General features: G+C 35.4%; 1 protein-coding gene across 1 annotated transcript in view; it reads left to right on the top strand.

The window, feature by feature from the left end:
* The first annotated feature begins 1,453 nt into the window (after window positions 1-1,453).
* The window catches only part of NSF (N-ethylmaleimide sensitive factor, vesicle fusing ATPase), a 113,471-nt gene continuing 105,329 nt past the window's right edge, over window positions 1,454-9,595 (top strand). The window contains 4 exon segments of the mRNA XM_007472111.1: window positions 1,454-1,609; window positions 4,342-4,449; window positions 4,922-4,997; window positions 7,768-7,923. Coding sequence (XP_007472173.1) covers window positions 1,487-1,609; window positions 4,342-4,449; window positions 4,922-4,997; window positions 7,768-7,923 — 463 coding nt within the window. The 5' untranslated portion in view covers window positions 1,454-1,486.

The following is a 9,595-nucleotide window of genomic DNA, read 5'->3' as shown; positions in this document are numbered from 1 at the left end:
GAACCCGTGTCCCCTGCATTGGCAGGTGGACTCTTAACCACTGCGCCACCAGGGAAGCCCTGTAAATCTCTTTTTAGGCAAATGTTCAAGAGTCTTTCTGGGACAGACACCCGGAAATGGAATTGCTGAATCAACTTATTCCTTTTCACATTAATATTTCATCCCATAAATATCTTCATTATTTGGGAAACAACTAAGCTGTCTTGCTTATGAAAGTTACTCAGAATGTAACCTGTACTTTCTAGGAAATGTTAAAGAACAAAACACCCAGAAGTGGAGGTCAGAGAGTTTTCTGAAACTTTCAGCTGAGATTTGAACTTATTCTTCAGTCTTCAGTGAATTTCCCAACGCCTCACTCTGGCTTTCTTTGTTATTTTGCTTTTGAAATGTTTATCTTTAAAATATGTGTGTCCCCTTTATTATGGCAAACCAAAATATAAAAATATGATTACTCAAGCAATTTCATTCAGAGGATTTACAGAAAATCCTTTTACATTCTTCAAGTGGCTAGACTATAAGAGATAAGTTTAGAACAGAAATTGAGTATGAAAGGACCATAAAGATTTATCTAGGCAGTCTTATTTTACCGACAAATCAAGGCACAGAGAGTCTTCTAGTTACTAACAGACTCTATTGAAGCACACAGACTCCAAAGTCCCTTTGTCTTGCCTCCTTTGTTATTAGCATGAAGACGATAGGTATTTTGCTGCTGTTGTTTCATTTAAACAGTTCATGAATATATTAAGCATCCTACAGACACTGTTGGGTGCTGTTAATACAAAGAAGAGCTAAAAACCTGGCCTTTGTCCTGTTATACATGTAGAACTTATTGTAGTTCCCTGCATATCATAGGTGCTCAGTAAATATTTCTGTAGTATTAAAAAAAGAAATGTCACACTCTTGCTCTGGAGGAAATCCCTCTAGTAAACTTTTTTTTTTTTCCTCAAGGTTTGTGTGTGTGTGTGTGTGTGTGTGTGTGTGTGTGTGTGTGTCCTACATTCTAATTTGTTAGGGCAAAAGAGCTCACACACCTCTCACCTTAGCTCTTTCTTGTGTCAAACGAAAATCTTGTTTGGAAACAGTATGTTTTGCCAACTCCACTGGGACTTCCCACTGTCATTTTGTCCTCTGTTTAATAAGGAGGAGGAAGATGCAGAGGCTGTGTAGGGAGGGCTGTGATTTCCCTAGAAGAGTCAGGTGACGGGTAGAAGTATAGGAGAGTGCTGTTCAGTATATTCTAATTAAGTCAGAGGGAAGAACATCTCTAGTGGTTATTATTATTTTAAAAAATCTGTGCCTATGTGTCCCTCCAATGAAGGCCATGTAAAATCCCCTTTTGGTCAAGTTCTGTTATAATTCATTTATATGAAACTTTTAGTTACTTGAAGCACAGCAAGTATTTGGTGTCTCTGTGATTTTAAAAATGCTTCTTTTTTCTCTAGTGTTCTTATATACATTTGACAAAGCCAAACAATGTATTGGCACAATGACCATCGAGATTGATTTCCTGCAGAAAAAAAGTATTGACTCTAACCCTTATGATACTGACAAGATGGCCGCAGAATTTATTCAGCAGTTCAACAACCAGGCATTCTCAGTGGGACAACAGGTAGTTTTAAATTTTCTTTCTTTTCTAGACATTCTAATCTCTGCAGTTGTGGAAAATTAATTCTGTTTTTTAAAAACTGAGAGGAGCTTTGCATGTGAACAGCTATATCTAAGATGAATGATAAAAAGTGAGGGAAATATGTTTGCTGAACCTCTAGCAGTCTGTTCAGAAAAATTCTAAAGTAACTTTTAGGTTACAGTGTCATACATAATTACAGCAGCCTTTCTTTCTGTAAATTTGGAAGTACTATAGACATACATGTCTCAAATTTCTTATTGTGGGACATTTGTCTCTGGATGTCTTTCTCTTTTACTGATATATTTCTGTAGAAAAGTAATTCTTAACTTTTTTGGTTATGAACTTCTTTGAGAATCTTAAGAAAATTGTGTGTGTGTGTATGTGTATGTGTATATATATATATATTTAGTTTTTTTCATGGAGCTTTTGAAACCCAGATTTTCTTTTCTTGAAAATTATATTTACATTGCTCCCTTTTTTTGGACTTCAGTTAATATCATATTGTTTAACCTCCTAGGAAGAAATTCTGTTCTTTTAAAATTTTAGTTAAAAAATGTATGAGTTCATAAATTGCTGTTTGTACACATAAATAATCATTGCTCTTTTGACCTCACCATTACATTTGTCTCGTTCTCTATGACTTTTCTTAATCATTCCTAATTCCTTCCTCCTCCCAATAGCTCCGTAGCAGCTGTTCTCAAACTGTGGTCCAGAGACCTGTGGGGGTCCCTGAGGCCCTTTCAAGGGGTTTGCGAAGTGGAAGCTATTTTCATAATAATATCAAGACGTTATGTGCCCTTTTCCTCTTATTCTCTCACAAGTCTACAGTGGAGTGTTGTAGACTGTGTGATGGGTATAGCATAGCACACTGACTGCTGAAGCAGACATGAGCGTCCAGCAGTCTTCCATTAAGCAAGAAATTAAAGAGATTTGCAAAAATGTCACAGTGCCACTCTTCCCATTTATATTTTTTTATTTTGGAAAATAGAGGGATTTTTTTAACAAATTAAAAATATGTTATTAACACATAATGTACTTAATTGTTTTTTGAAAAATAAGTTTCTTGTTCTAATTTCTAATACAGTGACTATCAAGAGATATAATCCATATAAACAAAATTTGGGGGGTCCTCAAAAATGTTTAGGCTTATATATAAAAGGATCCTGAGACCAAAAAGTTTGAGAATCCCAGCTTATAGAATTCTGATCTGTAATGAGTTACATAGACTGTCTCTGTGTCTCTCACGTGGGAAGGTCTGTAAGATGGGGAATGAGAGAAGTGGTAGAAGGAAAGACCTGTGGGAGTGGATTGAGTGTCATTATCTGGAGAAATGAGACTCTAATGATTTGAGAGTACATACATACATACACCATACATCATAATATCAAACTTTTACAAGTGTAAACTCAAATACTGGTAGACAGGAAAAGGATGTAGAGCATTTATTATTGTTTTTAAAAGTACTAGAATTGAAATGAACCTCAGAGGTTATCTTGTCTAACTTCACTTTGCAAATGAGGAATTTTATTTAGGTCCAGCGAAGGTCCATGACCTTCTCAGCCAGGGGTGTAGCTGAGATAAGAACCTATTAGTCAGTTGATCAATTAATTAATTAAAGGCTTATTGAACACCTAGAATGTGTTCAATACATACTATTTTAGTATCCCTGTGGATCTGCAGTGAACAAAATAAACAGAATTCCTACCCTCATAGAGCTCACTTTCTAGTTGGGAAAGACAGAAAATAAGAAATGCCATGTACTGTTTAGTACTTTGATGTCAGTAAAATGGGATGATGCACTAGAGAGCCACTGGGCTGCTACTTTGGATTAGATGGATTGAGAAGGCTCCCCAGGATGGCAGAGATTAGCTGATAATTTGTTGACTTACCTGTCCATTGCTTTGGGGGCTTTACCATAGTCCTTCTGGATTCCTACACTTTGACTGATAGTTGTGCTCAAATTGCCTGACTAAACTTCATTGTTTTTACCTTCTCCTTTAGCTTTTGTATTTTAATAGAAAATGCTTTGGTATTTGTAATAATTTAAAACCCAGTAACATGCAGATGTCTATAAACCCATGAAACAAAATCCTCCATAATACAGAGAAGAAGTAAACATCTTACTTCAAATCATTTTTCTTAGTATTTATTCTTATTCGTAGTAATTAATAGTGGCAGGATTGACAGTCAGCTTGTTTATTATATTTTTGTTTATACGCCGGTACCTAGAAGAGGGCCTAGCTTGTAGAAGGTACTCAGTAAATATTTGGTGAATGAATAACCATTCAGAAGCTGTCTCTGCACTCGAATGGCAGGCACTTTGTATTGGTTGTAGAAAACCATTATTTTAGAGTCACACACCCAGGCTTGCATCCTGGCACTGTCGTTTACTGTGACTCTAGGTCCCATTGTTTAGCCCCTCTCTGGATCTCAGCTTCCTTCCTAGTAAAACTGAGGAATACTTTCTGTTTGCAAGAGACTTTGTATTAGTTACAGAACCTCCTGTAATGTTTGTTTGGCACACAGCAGATACTCAATAAATGTTAGTTGGTTATGGTAACCAGTGGTTACCTCTCATTGGTTATGTGGGTAGTTTGCTCATGGTGATATACAAGAGAAAGCTGCTTGCCTGCATTTGGAAAACGATGATGATGTGAGAATCAAGCCATTGAATCATGAAGTGATTTTTCTCCCCTTACTTCTTTTCTACATAGCTTGTGTTTAGCTTCAATGAAAAACTTTTTGGCTTACTGGTAAAAGACATTGAAGCCATGGATCCTAGCATCCTGAAGGGAGAGCCTGCGACAGGTAAAAGACAAAAGGTATGTTTTATTTTTAATCATCTTTATGATGTGCATTATGCAAATTAATATAATTTTCCTAGCCATTCTCTCCCTCAGTGATTTCTTTTATATTATGTGCTCTGTCTTTTAAGATAGTAGGGGAAAAATTTGCTCTTCTAGCCAGCATATTTATTAAAATATAGTGTAAAATATACTTATTTGCAGATCTAATAGTAATTTGAAACTTGTATATATACTTGTAATTCTGGTTGAATGCAAGTGATATTTATTGTAAATAAATAATAAGACAGGTGTTATCAAAAATATATGTGTTGAAATAAAATAGGAATAATAGAAGGTAGTTATGACAGAAGTAAATGTAACTTAGCTGATAGTTTGGAAGATTTACTTTGCTCAGAGAGACCTCATTTCCCCTTTGTTTTCTGTCTTGCTTTGAGAAGTCCAGAAGTCTGCTATTAGACTAACTACTAATTGCTGTCTTTCTATACAGATTGAAGTAGGACTGGTTGTTGGAAACAGTCAAGTTGCATTTGAAAAAGCAGAAAATTCATCACTCAATCTTATTGGTAAGATTTACAGTTTTTAGAAGATTCTGAGTAAAGTGGGACTATCTCTGTTATAACATGTGACTCAACTACAGTGATTTTTAAGCAGGGAAGGAGAATAGGGACACCTCCCTTGAGAAGGCTTATCACAAAATCATGGAGTGTTTCATATCTGTCAAATGTGATGATATAGAAAAGAATTTAAAATCTTCACTAGGTCAGTGTTGTCCAATGGAAATATAATGTGAGCCATGTATGTCATTTTTAATTTCCTAGTAACTGCATTAAAAATAAGGGAAAAGATATAGATAAAATTAATTTTTAAACTTTTAATATTGAGATAAGTTCAGGCTTACAGAGGTTCCATAAAAAATAGTTCAGAAAGTTCCTGTATACCCTTCACCAGCTTCCTCTGATGTTAGATCTTTTTATTTTATTTTATTTATTTAATTTTGGCTGTGTTGGGTCTTCGTTGCTGCGCGCAGGCTTTCTCTAGTTGTGGCGAGTGGGGGCTACTCTTCATTGCAGTGAGCGGGCTTCTCATTGTGGTGGCTTCTCTCGTTGTGGAGCATGAGCTCTAGGGGCATGGGCTTCAGTAGTTGCAGCACCTGGGCTCAGTAGTTGTGGCTCACAGACTCTAGAGCACAGGCTCAGTAGTTGTGGCACACGGGCTTAGTTGCTCTGGGGCATGTGGCATGGGCTTCAGTAGTTGCAGCACCTGGGCTCAGTAGTTGTGGCTCACAGACTCTAGAGCACAGGCTCAGTAGTTGTGGCACACGGGCTTAGTTGCTCTGGGGCATGTGGAATCTTCCCGGACCAGGGATCGAACCCATGTCCCCTGCATTGGCAGGCAGATTCTCAACCACTGTGCCACCAGGGAAGCCCCTGATGTTAGATCTTAAATAACCATAGTACAGCTTCCAAAACTAAATTAACATGGTTCCATTGCTACTAACTAAACTACAGACTTTATTTGGATTTCACCAGTTTTTTCATTATGTCCTTTTTCTGTTCCAGGATCTAACTCGGGATTCCATATTGCGTTTAGTGGGTTAGTTTCCATAGTCTTCTCCAGTCTCTGACAGTTCCTCAGACTTTCATTGTCTTTCACGACCTTGAGAGCTGGTCACTTATTTTGTAGGATGTCCCTCAGCTGGTTGTGTGTTAAATGTGATACTAGCATCATCACATCCATTACTGATTGAGTTAAATGATGAATGTGCAGGTAAAGAGCATCTTTCCAACAGATTCATAGTTCAGCCCTACTCTTGTACATTAGCCCTACTTTTATTATATTAAAATAATGCAGATTGATCTCTAAAAATAGTAACTCACCAGAATAATGATGCTGTTAATTGTATAGTAATTCTTTTTTTTGGTTGACTTAACTATGTTATGTCTAACCCAGTACAAGGTAGATGATTTTCAATATTTGCACACCATTATATCCAAAGTCATTTAACTTTGAATATGTGGCCTTTCTCTTGATCCATAAATTATCATTCCTCCCTTATTGTTTTTTCTTAATTATAAAATAAAATATTTAGCTCATGAAATGTGGATACTCAAAATTAACACACTCTAAAATTTTTTAATTTTCATACTGTTTTATAATTTGTTCTTTTTTGCTTAACATATTTCAAGCATCTTAATAAATATACTGCTACAATATAATTTTAATGACTATACATATTATTTCATGGATGTAGGATATATCATAATCTCCTATTATTGATCCAATACATTTCTGGAGTGATTTCTTTGTATATAATACACTGTACACTTTTCGTTAAGGCATATTATCCCAAGAGAGTCGCATGACTTTCGTACAATGTGGATATTTCTAAGTAATTCATGCAAAGGTGTGATTGATAGTTGTTTTTCCATTGGGAAGTAAAATTGAGTAGTGATTTAACATGCAGTAAATTTGACCACAAGAGGGCAGTAGAGTATAAGAAAAATATTTTTGATAGCTTCGTAAAGGAAATGTTTAAGTCCACAAAACTCTAACCATACAAATAGCATCTAGGCTAAACTTTTTCTAATGGGACCTTTTATCCCCTAATTTAAAAAAAACTATAATATTACTTTCTTTTTTTTGTTTACAGTGGAATGTACTAAGGCGCTTCTATTCTTTGTGTTTGAGATAGTTAATGTGGTTCTCTTGAGTTACTTTAGGGGGCACTATGACATTTAAGTTAGATAATTTTCATTTGCGAAAGAATTTGAAAACATGAATTTTGAAATCATGAAAGACTTTAGGATGATTTTAGACTTTTGTGTGCAAATGAAGAAAAAGCAAAAATAAGGCATCAAACTTAGTGCATCTTTTCAGACTGAGGGGTTATATTCCCAGTTATATACTTAGTCTAGGTAAATATACGTATTTTAAAATCTTGCTCTAGGAGACTTGAGGGACTGCTAGATTTCATTTGCATTTCTGGCAACTGGTGTTTTCTTCATCAGACATGCACATGGTTGATTTCTTCTAATCAACCAAGTTAGTTAACTTGGTTAGGATTAGAGGTTAATAAGACCAGACTCTACAGATTGACTACAGCATGAGTTTAGCTAGTCATTTTGAAAGTGTTTTACTGACCCTAAATGGGGACCAGACAAAGTAGGGAATATAGCAAAACTCATCCTTCTCAGAAATCAGCTAAGAGCATGTTGTTCATCTTTGTATAAGAGTAGCTTTTCTTTATTCACTGAGGATACCCAGGGAGTTCTATCTTTTTACATTTAGTGATGAAGTTGTTGTCTCACATTTGATTATCTTTGTTTGACATAGGCAAAGCTAAAACCAAGGAAAATCGCCAGTCTATTATCAATCCTGACTGGAACTTTGAAAAAATGGGAATAGGAGGTCTGGACAAGGAATTCTCAGATATTTTTCGACGAGCGTTTGCTTCCCGGGTGTTTCCTCCAGAGATTGTGGAGCAGATGGGTGAGTTTAAAAAGGAAAATTTGATAAAATCTTGTATTGTTTTTTAAAAAAATGGATGTGATAGTCTCCTTTCAGTAATGTTTTGAAATTATTTTTCAGACCCGACAAAGTATTTTTAACTTAAAAAAAAAGTTAAAAAAAACCTTTGAAGTATTAGGATTTTTTAAATTACATTTTAATTTTATGGGGAAATCATAGAAATATTTGTGATTGCTTGATTTTATGTATTCAAGTATGTTTTTCTATACAACATATTTATAAATTTCATTTTATTTATATATTTATGAATTTTTTAATAGGGCATATTTAGAGATTTCATCTGACTGTAAAGATTCACTAGAGGTCAGATTTACCCTGCTGAATAGTCATTACCGATTAGACTGTGGGCATTGTTCTAATATTAGCTGTTGTTTCTTTTTATTGTACTGTTGTATTACCCAGTTGGTGGATCTTCATACCTAGTAAATGGATATTTGACATGTTTTAAATTTGTGCAAAAGGACAGATGCAGGATAGACATTGGAATTTCCATGTTGCATACAAAGAAATGCACTAGTCATTTATCACTTTTTTCTTGAAGGTTTATTTAATTTATCTGTGTGTGTGAAATGGCTTTATTTGCCCTGGTGGAAATGCTGTCATGACTGTTTTCGTATCCATATCATAGGTTGGATTGGAATGTGAGCAACAGAATATCTGAGAAAGGAATTTATAACATAACAGCTTCTGGAAGACTATTAGTATTAAAAACAGTATCCAGAAAAACTGAAGGAATACAAATATATTACTCCCTTCACCTCCATCATTCTTTATCTTTAAATTGCTACTGGGAGATAAAAGTACATTCATCATGGTGGGGATAAGAACTGCTTTCCAGGCACTAAGTGCTTGGTTCTTTCAACCTCCTATTGTTGGTAGCTTTTCTGCGTGGTCGCTCACTCTGATAAATTACAGGCACAGCACACACCTGTTCACTGGCTAAAGGTCGAGTTTGGATTTGGATTAAGAGAAAATGACAGGGACCCTCATCACCTGAGTTTTATACACCTTGAAATGGCAATAACATACTTTTTTATCTGAAAGATACAAAGGCCAAGTCCATAAAAAACAGAATTTTAATTTGCAAAATAGTTAAAAATATGGTAGTCCACTATCTTGGTAATGTGTATTTTGAGGCACAATAAATCCATAAAACTTTTAAATAAAGACATGGAAATATTGTTTAAGTATACTTGGGGTATAAGCAGAGATTAAAGGGTGATTCCAAATGTTCTAAGTTATTCTTGTGGAATATTTTTACGAGTTTTCAAGCCTGAGCCCCATATAGAAATAGTCTAATGATTGTTTCTTTGAACATGTATACTCTTCAGCCAACAAGTAGAAAAATTACTGCTTCTATAAGTTATATGTTTTAATTGTAGTATAAGTATTTTCTCACGGTTTAGAAACTTTTGAGGATTCAGTTATTCAGGTACTAGTTTCCTGTTTGTGCATTATCCAAACCCTGCTCATTAGGGCCTCTGTCTGAGGTTGAGGAGATAACACGTAAAGGAGTAAACTCATTTCAGTCAATTTGTGACTCTGCCAGCTGTTGAAGAGTTTGAAATTAAATCAAAACAGGTTTGGGGGCTTCCCTGGTGGCACAGTGGTTGAGAGTCCGCCTGCCGATGCA

This window comes from Lipotes vexillifer, unplaced genomic scaffold (assembly GCF_000442215.2).
Source record: "Lipotes vexillifer unplaced genomic scaffold, Lipotes_vexillifer_v1.1 scaffold979, whole genome shotgun sequence".
In the NCBI taxonomy this organism is placed as follows: Eukaryota; Metazoa; Chordata; class Mammalia; order Artiodactyla; family Lipotidae; genus Lipotes; species Lipotes vexillifer.
Note: the sequence above shows the minus strand (reverse complement) of the source record. Positions and strands in the feature narration are given on the sequence as shown.